General features: G+C 39.4%; 1 protein-coding gene across 2 annotated transcripts; it reads right to left on the reverse strand.

Moving 5' to 3' along the window:
• Window positions 1-1,896: 1,896 nt before the first annotated feature.
• LOC111861708 (facilitated trehalose transporter Tret1-2 homolog) lies at window positions 1,897-23,062 on the reverse strand. Of its 2 annotated transcripts, none has more exons than XM_023846495.1 (9): window positions 22,889-23,062; window positions 12,268-12,403; window positions 7,901-8,036; window positions 7,261-7,485; window positions 6,288-6,522; window positions 5,475-5,688; window positions 4,807-4,933; window positions 4,481-4,671; window positions 1,897-3,416 (listed from the first exon to the last, which is right to left on the reverse strand). In XM_023846495.1, the coding sequence occupies exons 1-9, from the start codon at window positions 22,897-22,899 to the stop codon at window positions 3,108-3,110; spliced, it is 1,584 nt and encodes a 527-aa protein (XP_023702263.1). In that variant the 5' UTR covers window positions 22,900-23,062; the 3' UTR covers window positions 1,897-3,107. The 2 variants fall into 2 exon arrangements, with proteins under 2 accessions (XP_023702263.1, XP_023702264.1); XM_023846496.2 differs by lacking the exon at window positions 22,889-23,062 and adding an exon at window positions 13,421-13,757.
• Window positions 23,063-24,526: the final 1,464 nt, after the last annotated feature.

Raw genomic sequence — 24,526 nt, forward strand, 5'->3', positions numbered from 1 at the left:
TTTCTTAATTACATTTTGCTTGAGAAAACATGATTCATAAATAAGCAAATACTTATTTAGAAAAGAATTATATGCTTCATTGACTTAATTTGATTGATAAATATTTTCCCAACTTTCATTTCCAATTTTTTCTTGAAATTGTGCTATTGAATCTTTGTTTACAATTCTAATTGTAGTTCCAAGAACCTTATGCATGTGCAGACTGCTGATATTCTTCAGTATAAGACATTGTGCATAGTGATCTGACAAACCATTGGCAATTGACACATCATATGAATTTCTCCTTATATTATCAATAAAAATATTATCTATTAGAGAGCTACTGCTCTCAGTTATTCTTGTTGGAAACTGCACAGTGTTAAAAAGATTAAAAGACTGTAACAGTAACTTTGTCTTATGTACTGTATCATTTAGAAAATTTACATTAAAATCACCACATATTATAAATTCGGTTTTTATTCTATGTAGGAATTTTAGTACTTTTTCAAGCTTGTTTATAAAGTAATCAAAATTTCCAGTAGGTGACCTATATACACATATCATTAGTAACTTTTGTTTCACTATCATGATCTTAAGCGCACATATTTCCAAATTCTTTTCATCACAAAACTGGGCCAGATCTATAGCAACAAATTTAACAGCCTGCCTAATATATATACAAACCCCTTCACCTTGATGAAATTTACGAGCATAACTCACTCCTAGTAGATAGTTCTGCATACTGCTATACGATAATTTGAGATCCGTCATATGATATTCAGAGAGGCATATTACGTGAGGGCTTAAGTTTCTTGTTACTGATGAACAATTCAGTTATCAGTTTTGTTTGCATGACCTCTGATATTTTGGTGAGTAATAACAAAGTTGTCTTTGGCTTGTGTACGTATATTTCATAGTGACTTGCTTGGTTCAGATTCTATACCCATAAAAAATCATTATTTCTTACTGGTGGTCTCCTTTTCCTCCTATTACAATGAAGAACTTCTTGGCTTGGTTTTCTTTATATGTATTAGTTTCACCGTTCCTTCCACCGTTCTCTCTCATGTTCATGCCAGTCATGTTTATTAAATATAGGCTTTATTACCACTTTCATCCGGCCCTGTGGGATGCTATTCATTTTCCTCACTGACTGTGCAGCTCTTAAGAAATATTTCTTCTGTTATCAGTGGTAAGTTTTTAAAGTTCCATATAAATTCCATTTTTTCCAATTGCCTTATCCCCCCCCTGCTCCCTCACATGGTTCTTTGTAATTCATAATGGCCTACTTCATCTGTACCGGCTCTCAAAGACAAGTATTCTGTTTCTTGTAGAAATTTCTTCACAGTATCATTTCATACGCCATTATAGCAATGATGCCATTCTTCTGTAGTTATAACTGCAAGATATGTGATATATCTTTCCTCTTGCTATTACTATCTTCCATGTAAAATATGATCTGCATTTGCAGTGTACCTTTTCCAAAACTCTCTTTTCTTTACTTTCTGTTTTGAATAAATGTCTCATTTGAGACTAAATTTAAGTAAAGAGTCTTCTGGAATGTGATGCTTTATAGTCAGATATAAATTCACTGACAGAGGAATATACTGCATCATCAAGGTCAAAGGGAGTGGAGGTGCCCTGCTTGCTGGTTGTAAGCAGTACCAATTTAATTAAATCTATGTTGCCATCTTTGAACTAAATACTAGTTGCTTTTCAATCATGCGAATTGGGAGTTACAGCGCTAATACACAGAATAAGTCATAACATTTCTCCTACAAAATAAAATGTTCTCTCATAAACACACAGTCTCTCTGAGAATGTTATGATATACCAGACTTAACCAAATTGCACAAGCAGCTCTTATCCATGGCATGGTTTGGAAAGGATAATTCAAGTTGTTAAAAAAAAGACATGGTATACAGCAGCCATTAATACTGTAATTTCAGTAGGTCCAACAATAGAGAAATACTTTTCATCCTATATAAAAAATATGTAAAGTACAGGATATATTATCACATACGAATATCTTAAACATGGCTTCACATCTTTCACAAACTTAAGTAACATACAACATTTTTCAATACTACTAAATTATTTTTATGGTATTGCATTTGCATTACCACTGAGTCCACATGAAATATATAACCTAACTTAATATCTTGTACAATTTATTGCTACCTATTAATGATATCAGTCAAAGAGTTTCATAACGCATAGAAATTAACCTACATAAAATATCACAAATAGGTTAAGGCTTTGTATTTTTCTACAGATCCTCAGTGGATCTCATGTAAGCTACATGTGAATTAGTATTGTATTAATATTGTCAGTCTTAACAGGAAGTGTTACTAGTACTTGGGGTTGCCACTCACTGCAGACTATTTTAATCTCCTCAATTCCTAACATGAAACAATTTTAACAGCATACAAAGGGACATTGTCACTATTCGTTCTACGAAAAAAATATATCTGAATATCTTCTAGTTACCCATTTACAATTTCAGGACTTCATTAACAGTTTACTTATTGCAATTCACTACCCTGATTTTGTTTCAATCTGTAGTCCCTTTAAGGTGGTGTAATTCATCACTGTTCAACTTCCTTTCATGTGCATCAGCTGGATACACAAGTTATTGTAATTCTTCTCTAAATACTGAATGTTCTGTGAATTATTGCTTCATATTTTGTGAAATGTCATATATGTTAAAGTAAAATGTGAGAACTTGTAGGATTTACAATGGGAATAAAATCCTTACACATTTTAATGCACACACTGTGGTCTCACCTCTCTTTACTTTTAGACACTCTGTGCCACACAGAAGTTTGTGCTGATTATTTATGGACTGAGGAAAATTTTTGTAACTTATTGATATAGCAAGGAAATTATGTCTCATAAATATTAACTATATCAAATATCCCTTTTCTCTCATGTTTACTATTGAACAGTGACAACAGGAAGAAGAATTGTTCTCTGTTGAATATTTAGGGCTTTAAAATCATATTTTGAGTGTTCTTAAGCACTGTTATCGCACTTTAGTATGACAACCCTAACTGCAAAATTGAATTTAGTTTCACAGTCAGTCTATTGTACTAGCACCATAGAGCTGGACTTGGAGTATTTACAGGCAATTATGGAAGCATTGACCCTTTCTCTGCTTCCAAGATCTTTGGCTTGTTTCCAGGAAGTGTTTTAGTTCCTTTGCCACCAAGAGTTTTTGTTCGGCCTGAGAAGTAGTCCTCTATCTCTTGCAATGTTCGTCCCTTGGTCTCAGGAAGGCATAAATAGAAGAAGATTGTTCCTAACAGTGAGATGCTACCATAGATCCAGAAAGATCCATGGTTGCTGGCTATATGCTGTATTAGAGGGAATGTCTTCACTACCATGAACACAAACAGATGGGCTGAGCAGGTTGTCAGGCCACCTATAATTCCACGCACCTGCAAAAAAAATCTTGTATGCTAATTTGTCATAATTTTATCCAGTATCAGAGAGCCAATGCAATTTAACTTTTAAATCTCTTTGTCTGAAATATTCTTAGTTTATCAAAGAAGGAACTTGGATCAACAAATATACAATTTAATAATAGGGGATGCGTGAAACACATACCAGAGAAAACGTGTAAAGGAGAACTGAAATAATATATCCTGATATGTTTTCTATACAGTGAAATTTTCAGTGATATAATGACAGTCATAAATAAATGCACAGAGAATTGAAAGTAATGCCTCATTGACTAATATTAGTGACAATGAACAGCAACACAAAATATTCATTTGTAATTTGTAGCTTTGTCTTCAGTGTACACTTTTTTTATCAAATAAGCATCAATATATTACTAAGAGGACAAGTTGTAAAACTGTATCAGATGTATGGAAAGGGAACACAAATTATGAGCATAAATTATTTGATGTATATCAGTAAAACTCCATTTTTTCTATTTAATTGTGCAGTATAAGTTCAAATAACATTTGTGATGTATTTTATATAGTATCTTTAAATTACATATAAGTTGGTGATATTATTTGCACACAGGAGATCTTTAAGCTGAAGAAAAAAATTACTCTGCAAAGAGGCTCTTTTCTTAAATATTTTACATTATAATCTGTGAGGGATTCAGAGCTCATTATTTAACTTCAATGTTAAGAATAAATAGATCAGTGTTTGCATAAAATATACGCAAGTTGAAGCTCTACTAAGGTGAAAGTGACATCAGTACAGTTTTAAAAACAGATGCTAATTCTGCTTACACTGAGAGAGAATTTAATTTCATAGTTATGTGGATTATTTATATCTTGAGAGAACGTAGCCTCATACGATAATGAATGTTTAAAATGTTACATAAATATATGAACTGTGACTGATAAGATTCAGAAAGATTATTTTTAACTAAAACTTTTATGATTGCTTCTACATCAGATATCGTCAAAAACGTTTCACAACTCATTTTTCATATCAGTGTCAAATGCAAGGTAAATATATGAGTACTAGTAAAATATTTTACCTGTGTAGGATAGACTTCACCAATCATGACCCATGGCACAACCAGATAGCCAAGTGTAGAGGCAACTGTGAAAATAAAGATGCACGCCACAGGAATCCATGTTGCTGTTGGTTGCACACCTTCTGCCACCCAGCCTTCCCTTACATACATGTAGGAACCAAGTCCAATCATTGTCAGTCCACAGCCAATAGCTGTAAGACCAAAGTTAAAAAAAAGTCATACAAAGCCTTGTCTGTGAACTACCCTATACTATAACCCAGAAGACCATACTCTTCTGCTTGTATTTGTTTTTATTGATCAGGTACAGAATGTAGACATATAAATACCTGATATTAGAGTAAGTGGCCTTCTACCACATGTGCGGAGGGAGATACAAGCAGCAATGGTAGACAATAGCCGCACAATGCCCAAGATCACTGTTGCCAAATATTTGTTCATCTCAGCTCCAGATTCCTAAAAGAATAGGTAAACTGCTGTAAAAATGAACTTTGGTATAAACCTTTTCAACTACTGTAGTTATAGGAAGCCTACTGCATAATTTGAATACTAAAATTAACAATATATTTTAAACATGCAAAGTCTGATATTATTTTTGTGCAGTTTTCCGCTGTTAAGAGTGAAAGAGGGAAACAGTATATGGAAGATAAAGGAGAATGGTCAGTTATGGTTGGACTGGGGTTGAATGGGGTTGAGAATTTGAATTCCCGTACTTATTTTAAGCATGCTGTTGTTTAACTGATTGATTCTATAGAAACTGCAGAGACCCTGTAGAAGTGAATTAGTTAAGAGTATGAATATGAGTAGTGAAATATGATGTATCAGGCAAGAACTCATGACCTGAAATGAACATGTTAAACAGCTGCTTGTAGCAGAGTGTGTTGAAAATTTAAACTTGATGTAAGATAGCTAATTCTAACAAAGCGGAGATGTCCCTAATGCAAAAAAATTATAAGTGTTCACTACAGTTGTCCATTTGAACAAATAATATCCATACCTGAAAGACTTGAACTGCATAGAAGGTAACCGGATTAACCCCAGAGAACTGATAGATCCCGAAGTATGTGAAAAGGATTATAAAAGGTTTTAGTGCAGCAGGACTTGTAAGGGCTCGCAGAGTTTCTTTAAAACTCTTAAGCTGTACAACATTGTTCTTAGCAGCAAAATCTACAAGAATGCCCATTTCTTTGTCCACATCACATGTTTCTCCCCTGTAACAAGAATATAATACACAGAGTTGTCAAGACAGTTCTTGTACAGATACCAAAAGATTATAAATAATTTTATATCAGTTTTATGCATTATCTTAAATGTTTGAAACAGAATGCACTTAAAAGTTATAGCTAATACTAACACACAGTGGACTGTATTTAAATGGGGAGGTGGTTTGAGATCCCACAGGTGTCACAGATGACAAGAGAAAGGAAATTTTCCTACAAAATTTACTTGTAAATAAAAGTTTGGTAATGAAATTATCGAAACTGGTGTCAGTAGTGAAGGTTATTTGTTTGCCTCTAATAAATTCAGTATCTGTCCACAGGCATTCCATGTCTCACAAAAAATTAAGTCATAGGTATATACATGACATACACATTTTCCACTATTTTATAATATTCTAATATAATGATTTTAGTTTAAATTAAACAAAATAGCATGGTTGAGCTATTTAAATTATATAGACTGAGTAACTAGTAAACAAGAAAGATGGATAAGGCAGTTATACTTTAATGACTCAACAGATTTTATTAACTTATTCATTGGTTCATAATGCCATAATATATATGGAAGCCATGACACTTGTTTTTATTACCTGAATTTTTTCAGTGCCTCCCTTGCTTCTTCTGTGCGTCCATGATTCAAGAGCCAGTTTGGGGTCTCAGGCATGAATACAATGAGGATAAGTGCCAAAATGGGTATTGCAGCACTGATACCAGCAAGCACTGTCCATGTCACAATGGCTCCCAGCGCATACTCGATGGTTACCCCAAGCGATACCCCAACAGATGCCAAAGCGGACAGCATTCCACGCAGGTGAGGTTGGGTCACTGAACACAAACCATGGACATGTTCTTGCAAAGTTCCATAGCTAGGGACAAATAGCAGTATAGTTTCTTTAAAGAAACCATTTGGATCATATGGCTGCTGATACCAGCAAGGAATTAACAGCGTTAGAACTAATTACAGAGAATACAGTTTCTGGCACTGAAATTTTGGCTTCTTGTATAACCAGTTTATGGCGATATTGCTCTCTTTTAGACTGATTATAACTGTTGAACCTAAAAGTATGTGATGAAGGTACCAATATTTAGATAAATTCAAATTTAGGAGATTTAATTCATATGAAATGTTTTAACGAAATATTAAACAAACATCCAATATAGTGATGGGCTATGGTCTGGATTGCCGGGGTTCGATTCCCAGCAGAGAAAGGAATTCTTCTCTATTCCAGTATCCAGAGGAGCTCTGGGGCCATCCAGCCTCCTATCTAAGGGGCTCTTTCCCGGGGTTAAAGCATCTGGGATGTGAAGCTGACCACTTACCCCCATGTAGTCCTAAGAAAGGTGGAGGTGCACCTCAGCTCCTCCATATGTCTCATGGCGTGGTGCTTAATTAAGCACAGGGACAACTTTCAGACTTATAAAGTAATTTTAATTTACACTCTAATTTCAGTTAATGTTTAAAAAACAATGGACTACAAGATAGTCTGTGGGTGAAGATTGGGCCAAATTGTTTTAAAAATGCACTCTATGGGTTTTTTAGTACTGTAAAGATAGTTCACATACCTTCTCCTGTATATACCCTAGCAGGGGCACCGACCATGCCAGATCCAAGTCCAACTAACAGCCTCCCAACATATATCATTTCAACAGTACTGGAAGTCGAGATTAATAACCAGCCAATTATGAGAGGAATTTCTGTCATGATGAGTGTACGCTTTCGTCCAATAAGATCCATGAGGTAGCCACTCAGAATACAGCCAATTGGAGTTGACACAGATGAAAGACTTGCTGAAAAATAAGTAATATTGTATTTTAGTTCATATCATACTCCTATAGTTCCCTAACAGCATTTGTTTTGTACAGTGTAATCATTGTACATACATTCCTACTAAACACTATTCCATAAAATATAAAAGAAGAGGGGTAATAGCTGTGTATGACTCACTTTCAAAATAACATGTTCATAATTTTCCTGGTTGCTTCTCAACTGTTACCAGAATCATCTGAAAATTTTTACAAGTTTCATATACTTTCAAAAACCTGTTCTTAAATGACTGTATAGTGCCTACATTCATACAGTCTGCTCCAGTAAGTTGAGATGCATAGGTATACATAATATTCCTCATAAAGTTAGGTAGCATATACAAATATGTGCTCATCATTTGAAGGTCATACGATGAATGTACCTGATCTGTGTACTTACCTATCCAAGAAGCTTGCTCTTCATCAATTTTAATGAAGCTGTCTGCTTCTTCGAGTTGAGGAATTGCAACTGCAGAGAATCCGAACACTAGACCTGTGTTGATTGTACCCAAGTTTGCCACAAATGCTGCAATTACCTGAAACAGGCAGAAGATAATTTCCTCAAGGGTTCTGCCGATGGTCCTGTGATTGAGATTAGCTTCTTCTAAGGGACCCAACAGAATATGTCCCCCCCTCACCCCCCCTCACCTGAGGATGGAAACAGATTCAGTTTTCAAAACGTGTTCTGTAGTTTTTATAATACCAGATGATGGACAAAACACAAAAACCCAATAATTCTGACAAGATAAGTACATTTTTAGCCTAACTTCCTTATTTTTTTAAAAACTGAAAGGAGGCTTATGAGATCATCTTGCTCTCTTTGCCTGATATGTCTCCCTAACAATAGCGAAGCCAGAAGAGATGACCATTACTAGGCAGTGGCTCAATAAACACATTCCTGCTGCAACGAATATACAGGCAGCAATATAACTTGCTTACAATGTTTTCTGTGCAGTCCATGTCATATCAGATAAACAATATATAGTGTACACAAAACTGACAGTGATTCTCGTTTATCTTTTAAAGAACCAATTAAAACCAAATAGCACCCATTAATTTGGCCATGTCACAGCCCAGGCTATTATTCACCTTCTTGTCAACATGGGAACCTAGTTCAGTCCCAGGTCAGTTTGTGTGGGATTTGTGATGGATAGAGTGGCAATGTGGTACTCTTCTCCAAGTATAATTAGAATGATCAAGTCAAGGGGGATGAGGTGGGCAGGGCATGCAGCACGAATGGGGGAGATGAATGTATATAGGATATTGGTGGGAAAGCCCGAAGGAAGGAGACCACTATGAAGACCAAGGCGTAGGTGGGTGAACAATATTAAAATGGATCTTATAGAGATAGGATGGGATGGTATGGATTGGATTGATCTGGCTCAGGATAGGGACCAGTGGAGGGCTCTTGTGAACACGGTAATGAACCTGCGGGTTCCATAAAATGCTGGGAAATTCTTGAGTATCTGCAGAGTTGGCTTCTCCTCAAGAAGGGCTCAGTTCCATATCTAAGTAAATAAGTAAGAGTGGCCATGGGGCAGATTTTCTCTGAGTACTTCGGCTTCCCCTGCCAATTCTCATTCTACCAAATGCTCCATTTCCCTCATCCATCATCTGAGGGTGGTATAATGGTCTATTTCACTCTCCCAGCATCTGGCTGGAACAGTCGAGGAGACTGTTGGTGGATAGTCTGCAGGCAGAGATATAAATTTTCACTTCCTTGAATATGAAGCAAGAGGTCACTGCATTCGGTGTATATTATTCAGGAAGAAAATCCTCTTTGTAAATAAAGCATTAGGAGTTGATGCTTATAATTCCTTGTTCCTATATGCACAGTTTTACGTTTCTGCAATTATACAGCAATCACTGTATGAAGTGTTTGCAAGATTTTACTTTTTTTTTATGCTAATGAGGTGGGACTAAGTCCCTTGTACTGCAGCCACTTCTGGCCTATTGTACCAGCCCCATATGGTACGTGAGGGTGATTGTGGAGCAATTGGTGGAATGAAGATTGGCAGGGGAAACCGAAGTACTTGGAGAAAACCTGCCCCGGCACCACTTTGTCCACCACAAATCCCACTTGGCCAAATCCTGGATCGAACCCGGGCCGCTGCGGTGGGAAGCTAGCAACTAAAGATTTGACTTACATGCGTACTGTTGCACTTTTGTAAGGTAAAGTTGTGTCTGTGCTTCAGCTATGTTCTAATAATAGGTATGGAGGACTGGACATACACAGTGTGTCCAGGTTCTGTTAGGACTGTGTTCATTAAAAATACAAGACGTGAATTATTTTCAAATTTCACTCTTTTTATTCAAAAGAATATCCTTCTGAATCAATACATATCTGGAATCGATTGAAAAGTTTTCGAAAACAATCACTGTACTCCTTTTGTGGAATCGCATTTAAAACTGCGGTAGATTCCCTGTGGATGTCCTGGATGGTGTCGTGACGGTCTCCTTTCATCGCCAACTTAACTTTTGGGAACAACCAGAAATCTGCTGGAGCCAAATCTGGCGAATATGGAGGATCATCAAGGACTGTGATCCCTTTTCTGGCCAAAAATATCACGCACGATCTTCGATTTGTGGGGTGGGGTATTGTCGTGGAGGAGCGACCAGGAACCTTGCTCTCAATATTCAGATCGAATTCGAAGAATTCTCGCCCACAAACGATTGAGGGCTCCGAGATAATAATCAGAATTCACTGTTTGTCCTTCTGGCAGAAATTCCTTGTGAATGATTCCTTTGGAATCGAAGAAAGCGGTTAGGAGTGTCTTTACTCGACTCTTTTGCATGCGCACTTTCTTTGGTTTCGGCTTCTTTGGGCTCAACCACGCTGCACACTGCCGCTTGATGAGAGGCTCATATTGAAAACACCATGTCTCGTCACCGGTAACAATCGATTTTGTAAATCTTGTATCACTTTGGGCCGACCGTAGCATGTCTTTGCAGTGTTCCACTCTGGCACGTTTTTCATCGTCTGACAGCGTGTGCGGTAGAAACCGCGCACAGACCTTCCGTTTGCCCAAATCCTCGGTCAAAATTTGATGCACAGTACTTTTTGGTATTCCCAAAAGCTCCTTTCTGAGTCTTGCAGAAACACATCTGTCTGATGCAAGGATTTCGGTCACTTTTTTCACATTTTCTTCAGTGCGACTTGTTCTCAGCTTTGATGCACGTGGAGCGTCTTGAAGGTCCTCCCTGCCGTCATGAAATACAGCATACCATCGAAAAATGTTCGAGCGGCTCAAACAATCACTACCGTACACACCTTTCATCATTTCATACGCTTCTCCGGCTGTTTTGCCTAACTTCAAACAAAATTTGCTGTTGGCTCCCTGTTCAACCGCCATTTTCCGACGAGCGTTAGAACAGTACTTTTACATTCAAAGTCAGAACACATGATGCAGGGATGCTTGCGCTTTGAAATTATAGACAGCCACAGCTGAAACTTCAAGAAACTTAACGTCACAACTCGCCAACAGATGGCATTGCAGGGCAAAAAAAAAAAAATAGTCCTAACGGATCCTGGACACACCGTGTACATCTTAAACCGTGGCAGTAGTGGGGGTTACTTAACCACACAGATTCTGTTTCTATTATGTTAGGATACAGAGAGATACATATCAACCCTTCTGTTCGTAAATCATCCAAATAAAATATCATATTACTTCAAATATAAGTTGCCCTCGAATTTAGGATGCACCTCAGTTTTTCAGCGGGAAAATGTGTGTAAAATGCGCATCTTATGTTCAAATTTATATGGTAATTACATTCTTACCTTATACTGTATGGGTAATTTTTAAAGGTATGATTTTACCTCAGTTCTGCCTTCACTTGTTTGAGTTTTACTTTCTTAAGATAACGTCCATTTTATGCTTCAAAAATGTAGAATAGGCTAATTGATGTGTACCCAACCAAAACATTGCTTTCGGCTTAAAAATATCTAAACCTTTAAGACAATATCCAACTTTTTCCTTAGTCATATAAACTATGCATAGATGCAGGAACAAATTCTGTTGTGTTGCCCCTCCAGTTTCTTACTGTACAATTTATTTTGAATTATTCAGACATACAAGTAAATATCTTCATGCCTTGAATCTAATGCATGTTACATACGTCACATTGCATGTAACACTTCTAGCATGATTTTCATGGCCACAGCATATTTTATGTTTGACTCTCCATATAGTCCAGACCGGCTCTGGGGTCCACCCGGTCTCCTACCCAACGGTTACCAGGGGGCCTTTCCCCCGGGGTAAAGCAGCCTGGGCGTGAAGCTGACCATTAACCTCCATCTAGTCAAGGAAACCACTTCCCCATATGCCTTCATGCTGTAGTGTTTAAATAGGGACAAAGCACAGAACTATAGTATCAGCAATTTTCAACCGGCAGATAATGTGAAGCATGAATTATCATGCTGACTTTCACTCGGTGGCCATTTATGATCAGCTGGCAGGGGTGATTTTTCCAGCCTCATCTGATGAATATCATAGTTATTTACTAGAAAGGGTAATGAAAGATAAATCCCCTTTCCTCTACTAAGCCTCCATTCGCTAGGTGACAGCTAGTTGCAGCTGAACTCCTAAAATTCTGATGCCTTTGAGCAAAGCTAAATTTCTATTTAAATTTCAACCTGCCACACTAAGTTAAATAATGCATATACATGTGCAGTTCATCTCACTTCTGTAATGCATCAACATTCCTGTGCCTTGCAGCANTTTTATAGTCACCGCCGTGAAAACCTCAAATCTTACATGTCCTTACCTGTCTGAGGGCACTACCCCTATCCAGTTTTGCTTCATTGTTGAAGCCTGGGCGTCTCACTTCAACAATGGTGGCATTTTTTTCATGTTCACTCTCCACAAGAGCCTTACTCTCCACATCAACTGCCACACTTGTGCTGCAATTACACAAGAAATGAAAACATACTTAAAGTAAAATTTATTGCAAATCATCTAATGAGTGAAGTGGCAAAGGTCTATGTGTACTATGGTGCGAATAATAGATGCATTCGGTGGAAGAATAAAACAAATTTCAGAACGAAATTACATTTTTGCCCCAAAATTTTGTTTGTCCAACAACAACAACAACAACAACAACAACAAAAAACAGACGCATACAGAACTCAGAGCCACGACGAAATATGATTCAAAATCTCTTTTAAATTCTCATACGATTTTAAATATGTTATTGAACTGTCTAATCAAAATTATTGGCCTGAATTAAACAAACGGAAAAACTGTAAGCAATAAGAGCACGAAAGATAGTTTCCTATGCAAATAATAATGAAATCCACTTTGGTATTTGAAAAATTGGCTTTTCGTGAAAAATATAAGCCTACAAGATAATATAATCATCTTCCACGACTTTAGGCATGCGATATTTTTCAGCCAACTCTACATTTATTGGTGCACGTCTCGAAACGTCTTTACATCCTCGTAAAATAGAAGTCATGTTGTGCTGTTGTAATGGGAAACTGAATAAATGTTAGCACGAAGTCTAAATACAAAACTTCGGTGAAATCCATCGTCTGTAGTGGAGTATTACGTATATATTGATTCACACTCGCGTACTGTGCAAAATCTCCCAGAAATATTCAATCGAAAAGGAAATCTCCCAGAAATATTCAATCGAAAAGGAAAATGAAAACAGAAACAAAGTTTTGGGTAACTTGCGCAACCGACGGCACCCTCCTCGTTTTTAAGTACACATTTTTCAGAATGAAGTAGACAAGGAACTAAAGTTCTAAAAATTCTGTAAAATACAGCACGACAGACGCTAAGTTGTTAACAACACTTATTAACTTCTAGGCCTAATGAAGCAAATTATTCGCGAACGAAACATTCACAAACTCGATTTGTTGGACCCAATTTTCCTGCTGCGAACTAATAATAAAAACATATAACTTTATACATACCTCTTCATGTTGACAGATGTCAGTATACGGTAAAAACTAGGAAAGCGAAGACTTGGTTCTTGTATCACAGATAGGTTTAATGATAACGTTTACGTATTTATACGACACTATCGCCATTCAACAAGCTCGTAGTTTGTTAGTGAATTTAATTAGAGTAAAAAATGTTAATTTACAGAATAGCCTGTATAATAGTAACTCAACATTAGAGTCACTAAACAACAATGTGTCCAGTGAGGATGATAACTTGAAAATAAGTTATATGCTTGTAGAGTAAAACGTGTGAAGTCTCTACGCATTTCTATCGCTCCCGCTTTCTGAGTTGAACTGTGCTCGGCACCAGCTTGCCGCGCGCTTTATTTATTATACCAGTGTGACGTCACAGCACAACAAAGACCTATTCCTGGTCCAACATCACTGGTGTAGAAGGTTAGCGTCATAAGGTTGATTACTTGTACAAAGTTCAGTAAGTGTATATGATTCATTAGATTATACTGTTTTCGAGTACACGTGACACTCAGAAGTACCGTTCCTTGATACATATAAGGCACAAAAGCGGCAGACGTAGCAGTAGTATGGCGTAAACAACCCAACCAGTAAGGTTCCGAATACGAACTCATGTGGGAATGGTAATTCGGCTTCGGGTAAATTTCAGCTGGTCTGGTTCTGCGTCCCGAGGAACTCACGGCCATGTTTTTCTTTCTCATGACTGCCAAAAAATGTGGCGGTAGATAAGTGAGTAGGTAGGTAGGTAGGGTAATCAAAATCAAAGTTATGTTACGACCGACGGTCAGTCGGCCAGTCTGTCTTGGAATAAAGCAACTATCTAGGGCTTAAGACCAGATCTTTATTACAGTCAGACAGTTGCAGGTTTGTTGTGGGGCGCTCTCTCTGACGAGAGGACGGGTGTGTCGTTTGTGAGAGTCACAGCAGCATGAGTATGTTGTCAGTATGTGCAATTTTACGTTTCACATGTTATTAAATATATGTATATGCAACATATACAAGGTCTCTGTCATTCCAGGCTCAGTAGAGCTCCTGCTACAACAGCAGTCTAGTCACGCGAAAGGTAGGGTAATTTCGAGTCGGGATCGGTATATAGCCTCGGCACGTACCGCACAGATAACACCGCTTCCAACAGTTCTTCTGTTGTCTCGTGTGTATCCGTTGCCGCGAACAGATGTTTACCGAGCCATTGCCTAGCAGTGACAATTTCTTCTAGCTGCACTATTCCGCCTTTCACGTATCATGTTACAGTGTTATTTTTTTCACACATTTATTATACATAATCTGCAATAAATGCATATGTTCAATAAGTACAGGCTTGTGACTGAGTCATGTCCAATGGACAAGACATCCTAAACCATATTTTTATCAAGTTAAGGGATGCAATAAATGGAATCAGAAGTGTCATCCACTCCACCACGTCCTCATATCTAGTTCCAGGCACTGTGAACGAAAGAAATCAGATACATGGAAGGGAACCCAAAACGTTAATAGCCGTCAGAATAAGTATACACATTATGATCGTCGTCATTGTCATTATCGTCATAATCACTGTCGATTCATTTCTGTGCAGTATGTATGAGAAAATACTGGCCGCGTTGTTAATGATGTCTGAACATTCGAGCGGGTTTGAATTCATTCGATGGCTGTATTTTGCACACTTCTGAGTAGGTCTCACCCCATCACCTCTGCAACATTTCCAACTTTCCTTCCTGCGCGAGTGTCCACCCTTCAGCATTTTATTGGCCGTGTAGTCTGAGTTTGAAGACTGTGCCTCCGTACCACGCTGTGTTTCTTGTGTTCCTCTCGGGTGTGCGTGTGGGCGGGCGCGCGCATGCCAAGTCCTTCAAGGTATTTGTCTAAAACTGGCGTAATGATGGATATTTTTGTATGCAAGTATTACAGATTTAAACCTGCTAGTCAATTGCAGAACAGTATCACGGCGTTGTGATTTGAACATGGAGAATCTCATTTCGAACAATTCTTGTAATTCAGTAAATAATAAAGAAATTTCTAACGTGTTTTAGTGTACCGTTTAGTAAGCATTTGACTGTTTTTTGGTCACTCTGTATTCTAAGGCGAACTCACACAAAAACGACATGTATTTTGAGATTTTGCTTGTTTTAAAAAGCTTACGTTTTCTGTTCCATTTACCTAGTTAAGTTACATGCACTAGTTGCCATTTCTTTCAGAATGTTTGATGATGATTTGTGAAATCTGTAAATGTTTAACTGCGTTGGGATTTCTAGTTTCTAGTGACCACATGGAAAGACAAAGAAACACGTACCTGTAAGGCAGAAACTCATGCTGCAAGAACTGGAATGTAGCATATAAGCTGACGTATTCTATCCTTCAAGGAAACAGTTCGTGAATTGATCCATTTTGGAAATGATGCTCTGTTCTTTCTCGAGTTCCTTGTGAGACTTCCTAACTAATCACATATCTGACGTTTCGCCAGCTAGGCACATCTGTATTTACACAAAGTACATTTCACGCACGTCTTTCCTGTTGTTAATTTTACAGTTTTCCAAAATTTCAGGTCGTTAAGGCAGTTAACCATTTTGGACCCATGTACGTGTGAGTAGCACAAATAAATTAAATTTGGCGTATATGCTGTAGCTGATTTGATGAAGATCGGCCTACCCTTGTAGAATATTAGAGTTAATTTTACCGTCCACACAACACGTTTTTTATTTACTGTCACACTACATGTTTCGACCTCAAGAGGTCATCCTCAGGTGTACGAACACAGTTGCACAATCACACCCAATCACATTCGTTTTTCCACTTATTTTTGATCCTGTATCCTGTTCAGGTCCACGCTCAAATAATATGTGTCAAGTTCTTCTTATAAAATATAAGTTAAAAATACAAATGTTAAAAGTTAAAATTTAAAATTTAGTTCACTGTAGCTAGTTATTACCACTTGGTTAAAAAGTTCATGAAATAAACTTCAACTCATCACATTGACTGCACTTTCACTTTTGAAGGTCTTGTTGTTCTTCGGCGTCCTCTGATGTTGGATCTATTACGTTCCTTGTCGTGATGGCTACCCTTGTAGACTTGGGCAAGCCCCAAGACATATAGTATATCGTGAAACGCTTTATAATTGTATTCATGAGATGTCCCATTCGAATCTTAGCTGCCCTGACTTAGGTTTATCAAGGTTTTGCTCAGTCTGTACTGGATATTATCGGGATAGTGCTTTCAGATGCACAACTGCCCATCTATAAACCCTTACTTACTCGCTACTTGTGAAAATCTTCCAGTCCAATTCTACATACAATAAAGTGCATAGTGTCGTTAATTAACCGAATAATTCAAACATTTTTGTCTGTTTAGGTAAGTCTGCATAGTTCTTTATTTAAAGTTGCTTTGTCAATAATATGTGTTAAATAGTAGTGTTCAGCAGCGGGACAGTTACGAATATCGAGTTCGGAAGGAAGTAGTCGAGATTTATTTATGATACTGTCGCAACATTTTGACTCAAGAAACGGCGGAAGGTCATAGCAACCAAAGTAGCAAGAAACTAGCAAGACGCAGGCGTCAATCAAAGCAAAGCTGTGCTTGTCACCTGCTTCCTGTTTGTCATACTCTTGGGCCTAAAAATGTAGGCATCATGTTTCTCCGAAAGGCCGTGGACTTCTACAGGACTACACGGCGTCACGTCCCAGAATATAGCACTCTTTGAACCAATTTCGAAGAAATGTATGCAAGGAATATCTTTTAATTGACTCGAAAACCGATAAGACTCACCGAAATAGGCATTGGACCAAAAATATGTTTCATTTTTTACTACAGCTTGTATTCCAAACACATGTCATTGGAATATTTAACGAGATATGCACATACACGAATGTAGGTCTTGAGGTAAAGGGTCTGCTCTATCTGTCTAATAAAACAAAAAACTCAGTGGCTTTAGTAAGCAAGCGAACTATACCGACAGAGCGAGCGATCGTCGTTTGTCGGCGAAGTTAGTGCTAACGTTAGCGGATAGAGGGTTTCGCTTGGTCAGCGCAGTGAATCCCCACGGCTCGTTAATTTCGGTTTTCTAGACCGGAGCCGCTATGTCCTTGAAATAGCTCCTCTGTCTAATGCTAACCAAAAGTGAATCATGTCGACACATTTTATAGAAACTCCCCAATAATAGGTTTCATGGAAATTCATTCAGGAGTTCTGAGTTCTTTCATGCCCACAGAGTGTAGGACGGATCGAATTTAATAGCTGCTCCGATTGTGAGCGTGCTTACAAGAAGGTAGTTAATTGTACCTGTCTAATGATTAGTGCCACTAAATCATTTAAACAGTTTTAATCAGTAGTCCTTAGGCTGGGGCCACACGAGCGCACAAAATGCGTCCGTTGTAACGAACGTACTTTATGACGGACGTTGCTGAGGACACCACACAGTTGCTGAATGCGATGCGTAGTTTTTTGTCTGCAATGGAGCGAGAAGAAAGCGTAGCATTCGCCTCTACTGTTTATTTCTACAACGGACGTCACGACGATCGTTACAACGGACGCATTTTGTGCGCTCGTGTGGCTCCAGCTTCAGGCTGTTAAAATTGCCCACACGTTCACCCTCCCCTTCCTCCAGACCACTATAAAATAACCCCTTCGTGGCCGTGGCATAGCTCAGGCGGTTAGTCGCCTCCTTCCCACCGCGGCGGTACGGGTTCGAGCCCAAGTCAGGTCATGTGAGATTTATGAACAAAATGGCACTGGGACATATTTTCTCCTAGTACTTCGGTTTCCCTTGTCAATTCTCATTTCACCGACCGCTCCACAATCATCATCTACCATCTGGGGCTGGTACAATAGGCCGAACAGTGACCGCAGTACCAAGTGGACTCAGTCTCACCCCACCTCAAGAAACTAATTAAAACTAATAACCCCTTCGTGGGAGGGCCAGTTAAAGTGACGTAGGGGCACTGCTCATAATGAGAACCAGAATGAGTCTAGTGAGCCAACAGGAACGCAGTCCGCTGCGCAGACGCAAAATGAATTCACAAATACGCATGCCCAACATGAATCCGGAAAAGTCGCTAAACGCGTGGTGAAAGTTTTCTTTTTATTTTGGCTATTTAACGACGTTTTCGATGTCGAGACTAGATAGCGTCGAAGCTTCTGGAAGACCCAGCGTTTACCAGTCATTTGGAGCATAAAACCGGCCGATACCGAAAATAGAGCCGCAATGCTGAAGCATTGTGCAAGAGGAGAGAGAAATGGAGGCGCTGTATAGGCAACTAAAGCCAAGATCCTCAAACAACATTGTGGGGGGGGGGGCGAAAATTAATTGGTCTGTAACAGCCCAAATTTCAGTGTAAACCTTTAGTTACCTTAAACAACTTCGTTTTGTAAGATTTGAGGTTTTCACGGCGGTGACTATGAAGAAAGCCGTCTTCTGGGATGTGGCGCCGTGTAGATATTGTGTTAACCGACGTTTCAGAGGAACGTATCGCCTCCACCTTCAGGGTAAAAGAAAAAAGAAGAAAATCGGCGAGCAAGGAACCAACGTGAGCAGGTGCTGACAGACAGCACCTGCTCACGCTGGTTCCTCTCGAGGAGTTCGAATCCCGATAGGAGCAAGATTTTTCTCTTCTCCGCGTCATCTAGACCGGTTCTGGGGCCCTCCCATGGACACTGGGGGCTCGTTCCCCGGGGTAAAATCGGCCTGGCAATGAAGCTGACTAATTCACCTCCAATTAGTGCCCAGATCGAAAACACGTGGATCCATACATCCACTCCGCCGGCGTCTTCATGGCGTTGTGCTTAATTAGGGACAACTGTACCGTTTACCTTTAACAGGAAGTTTCAAAGCTGTGAGGAAATTGTCAGTTCAAAGGATATATCCAAGTATGAAATGGCGAGGGGAGCGAACAGCTCATAATGTAAAATCAAGGACCAATATGACCCGCATTTCAGTAATTCTTATAGCAGTGAGAACCACTTTTTGGTGTACAAGGATAGATATTAAAACATCACCTGCGGCGAATGACACCGTCGGAACAGGTCCTATTCAGCATTGACATGGCATTTCTATGCTGGAAGACGCCGCAAGGACTGGGAGCCATGGTCGTTCCTGTTTTGAGAAGTACCAAAGGCAATAAATACCTCCAGCACTAATAATGGAAAGCTTTCATAAGCATATGGAGTTGGAGTAGCTAAGTCGGTGTAGTGATAGCTACGGGCTGGAGTGCCGGTGTTCAATTCTCGGTAATGGGAAGATTTGCCTTTTCTCCGCGTCGCCCAGACCGGTTCTGAGGCCCACCCAGCCTCCTGTCCAATGGGCACCGGAGGCTCTTTCCACGGGGGTAAAGCGGCAGGGGCGTGAAGTTGACCACTCACCCCATCTAGTGCTGGAGTCGAGAATTGTGAAGCTCTACCTCAACTCCAAAACACGTCTTCGTGACGTGGTACATAATTAATTAATCACAGAACAACTTTACAACTTTACCTTTAATAAGCATATAATACAACTTCACAAGAATAATTTTGCTACATAAGGTTCAGCATCATCTGGCTCAAGTAAAGTGGCATAGCCTGTCAAAGAGGCATGTGCGTTCATATACAGCCAACAGAATTGCAAATAAGAAAACATATGCGAACTATAATTATTTGGACGTACCTTCATATGGAATACGATAACAGTGAAAGAAATTAACATAAAACTCACGAAACAGAATAACCATTAAACCCAAAACCATTTTTATGCTTCAAAAAGCACTTTCGCTAAAAAAATTACTAATGCTTTCAGTAATCAATAAAACACAATAAGGAAACACAATATTTAAGGTAAATTTTGTTTATAAATTAACTGTAATAAGCACCCATGTAATGTAACAGACAAACGGAGAAAGATGTTTAATATGTACGTTAGTAACGCCTTGGGAAGAGAAAGCAGTTACCCTAAAACTAACGTGTGAAGCTCCCACACAAATGAAATATATGACTATTCCGAAGCAAGGTTAAGATTTTGGGCCATAAATAAATTTATTAGGTTACACAGCTTCAAGCATGTTTATAGAACAGCCAACTGGAAAGAAAGAATACCTAAATCCTCAGTATCTTTAATTATAATTTCACCAACAGAAATTTCTGGCCACTCCATAGCTCAAGCAGTTAGTCACTGGCTTCCCACCGTTGCGGCCCGTGGTCGATCCCGGGTCTGGTCAAGTGGGATTTGTGGTGGACAAAGTGGAGCTGGGGCAGGTTTTCTCCGAGTACTTCGGCTTCCCCTGCCAATCTTCATTCCACCAATTGCTCCACAATCACCCTCACCTGTCATCTGGGGCTGGTACAACAGGCCAGAAGTGGCCGCAGTGCAAGGGACTTAGTCCCACCCCACTAGCAATAAAAGAAAACAAATTCCTAGTGATGGGATTGCTTAAAATGAAATACCCATGCAAAGTACCAAAGTATTTTGAAACTCAGAACTAATAATATTTAATTTATGGAGTTCCGCTTGATTTCAGTACAGTAAACCTTAGAGAATTGTGTCAGCACTAATATCTTAAAGTGTTTATCCTCGAAATGCATTCATTCATTCATTCATCAGTAATCTGTCAAGACGACAGGTCCACAGTCTCTTCCAAAACAGTTCCTCCACCTGACGCGATCCAGAGCTTTCTCCGTCAAATGAAACATCTCGCATACATGGTATCTCTGGTTTTGGAAAGAGACTATCCAGGAAAATTGATAATGTGGTAGTTTTTCCATTTGCTTTCCACATCGCAGTACAATAGGCGTTCAAACCACTCTGGTCACGCCTGTTGCTATACGAACTTGAACCATCTCGAGCATTATTTACTCTGTGCTTCAAGTCGCTGCTGATGACGCTGCTTCCGGCATCAGTTTTTGGTGTCTCTCTTCGTCTGATGCCTACCCTTTGACCTGTCCAGCAAGGGAGGCCCTGCCAGTAGCTACGCTACCGCTGGTATAGCTCTCAGGGTCCTTGGCATACTCAAACCCCCTCACCACGATTAGGTGGAGCCACCAACGAGGGGGGAAATGCATTAGTCTTAATAAATTACTTCAGTCTCAAAATGTATTTGGATTAAAGCGAACAGGAAGTCGATACATGTGACATTGGCGCAATATTGTATCAGTTTAATCTAGAATGCATTAACACTAGGTAGCAGCTGTTGGCAAGGGTTACGATTTTAGAACTGTTAGAATTATTCAACATAACATTTTCTTTTTTCTTGGCACTACAGCTCCGGTGGGCCTAGGCCTACCTCCATGAACTTCTCCGTTCACTTCGGTTTTTCTAGATCTTACACATTCGGTAGGACTCCTTGGGCGGGTGATCAGCTCGTCGCAAGGCCTCTACCTGTACACAAACACAGAAAAACGCACACACACAAACTAAACATCCATGTCCTGAGTGGGATTCGAACCCACGATCCCGGCTTCCGAGCGAGCGAAAACAGTACATGGCTTAGACCGCTCGGCTACCGTGACCGGCTAACACAACATTTTTTTTTTCCTTGGCACTACAGCCCCAGTGGGCCTAGGCCTACCTCCATGAACTCCGTTCACTTCGGTTTTTCTAGATCTAACACATACGGTAGGACTCCTTGGACGAGTGATCAGCTCGTCGCAAGGCCTCTACCTGTAGACAAACACAGAAAAACGCACACAAACATCCATGCCCTGAGTGGGATTCGAACCCACGATTTCGGCTTCCGAGCGAGCGAAAACAGTGCATGCCCTAGACCGCTCGGCTACCGTGACCGGCTAACACAGCATTAGCACAGGATATTATCTAGCAGCTGTACATATTTATAATTAATCAGTCACTTCTGTAATGAATCCTTTCATACACTTCTATTTTAAGCATCAAGAGAACTAATGACAAGAAAAAGTGAGTGTGAGCTGGTATCCCATCTCATAATTTTAGCATATGATTAAGTGCGCATGAATTAATTGGAGAGGATAAGTTACACAAAGTTAAAGCGCTCGCACCATTAAACACACACTCCAAAATGAACCTTGCAACAGATTCTGAGCACAAACAAGAGATAACGCTGAGCACATAAAAACAAAGAAATTATCGAACAAGAAAACACTTCACCAGTAGATTGAACGGTCACCAGTAACCTTCGTGTCACCGCTTTTGTTAAGCGAGTATCTATAAAGCACGCAGGCGATTTAATGTGAAAACGCATGAAAAGCAGAAAAATAAAACTCCCCATCGACGCAGAGGAAAACCTCTAGCTCCGGGACAGTAACTCAATACAGTTGTATATCCCACAAGGAAAAAGCTAACAATATACTGTATGTGAAGAAAACGAGGCGTGCTCCTGAATTTGCCCTTTCCTGTCACGCAAAACCCCATTATTTTTTTTTATTTAAATATTTAATATACTAAGAAATACATCAAGTTTGTCGTTATAGGAAACACTGTTAAAACATAACGTAATATCTCGTTATTAACGATTATTTGCTGTAGAGCTAAGCACTTACTGAAATGACATCCTCTTCTCTTCTTTATACAGTTTGTAGTGTTATTCTTTTTAGAATTCTGCAGGTTATGTTCTTTACCAATATTTTTGTATGCTTGTGAGGTTAGTTGTCACTGTTAGATTAGGGGAATTTCACACGAATACTACCTACTGAAAGGACCTTCTTCGGGATCTGAAGTGACACAGGATCCAAGCCGTCGATCTTCATGCCAACCGGTAGCTCGTGATCAGAGCCGAGCGCGAGCGAATGGGGGGCCAGTGGGCGGATTTATCAGTGTGTTTGGCTAGGTGTATAGCCTTCGAACTGGTATTGCCTCATCATATTAGTCACCGAGCATCAGGGCCCACTGAGCTCCCTGCTAAGTTCCTTGGGCGAATCCGGTATTATATTATTGTCAATATTCCGATGTTGACCGTGGGCGGACGATAATTATGATGTTAATTATGCGATTCCCGGTAGGGGCAAAACTTTTTTTTCTCTCCCATCCACAGCGTGCAGACCGAATTCGGGGTTCACTCGGCTTCCTATCCAGTGGATAGAGGGGGTATCACAGCTGACCTTGATGACGTGTGAAAACAAAGGAAATATATAGGAATCATCATCATCAGTAATCTGTCAAGACGACAGGTCCACAGTCTCTTCCAAAACAATTCCTCCATTTAATGCGATCGAGAACTTTCTCCTTCAAATGGCAGTATCCTCTTCTGTCCCCAAGGTCATCCAGCATCTTCTTACGTCTTCTTGTCATTTCTATCCGCCCCTCTATCTTTCCTTCAATAACTTATTTTAGAAGGCAGTTTCTGCGTAAAACATGACCAATCCAATTAGCCTTCCGTTTTCTTATTTCGTGTAGGATATTCCTCTGCTCACTGACTCTAATTAACACTTCTTCATTTCTCACATAATCGGTCCAACTGATCTTCTCCATCCTTCTCCAACACCACATTTCGAAACTTTCCAGATGTTTCTGATCTACTGCCCTAAGTGTCCATGTTTCAGCCCCATACAGAGCTATGCTCCAAATGTAGCATTTCACTAGTTTCTTCCTCAAATTTAAGTCCAATTTGCTGGTAAAAAGATTCTTCTTCTTGCTAAATGCAGCTTTTGCCATGGCAATCCTGGATTTAATTTCACAAGTACACCTTCCATCATCTGTTAACAAGCTACCCAAATATTTAAAACATTTCATATTCTCCAGTTGTTTTTGGTCTATCTTTATTGTGACTGGGGTTGGTTGTCTCGAAATTGTCATTACTTTTGTTTTTTCCACATTCATTTCCACGCCATAGCACCTTCCAATTTCAATTAGTCTATCAATCATGCCCTGTAGCACAGTTTCTTCCTTAGCCATTAACACAAGGTCATAGGAAATACAAGAATTAAACTCATTTTATAGGTTACGGTTTCCGGGTAATGACACCGTGTACAACTGTAAGCGGTTACCACCTTTTCGGAGGAACCTGTGACCTCCATCTTCAGGGTAGAAATTCTACAACAAGTAAGAAGGCTTAAGAAATCTAGCAGTAAGGGGACATATATTGTATACATGGAATTGGGGGTTATAGTTTTTTTCTTGCTAGTGGGGTGGGACTAAGTCCCTTGTACTGCGGCCACTTCTGGCCTTTTGTACCAGCCCCA

Source organism: Cryptotermes secundus, unplaced genomic scaffold, assembly GCF_002891405.2.
Source record: "Cryptotermes secundus unplaced genomic scaffold, Csec_1.0 scaffold235, whole genome shotgun sequence".
NCBI lineage: Eukaryota > Metazoa > Arthropoda > Insecta > Blattodea > Kalotermitidae > Cryptotermes > Cryptotermes secundus.

What these genes read in the sequence shown, in the direction of transcription:
- LOC111861708 (XM_023846495.1), bottom strand. An exon ending in GGGGTAGTGCCCTCAGACAG is followed by an intron (nt 8,037 to 12,267) that starts GTAAGGACATGT and finishes TGCCTGTTTCAG; the next exon opens with GTAATTGCAGCATTTGTGGC. An exon ending in ATGCAGTTCAAGTCTTTCAG is followed by an intron (nt 4,934 to 5,474) that starts GTATGGATATTA and finishes CTATTCTTTTAG; the next exon opens with GAATCTGGAGCTGAGATGAA.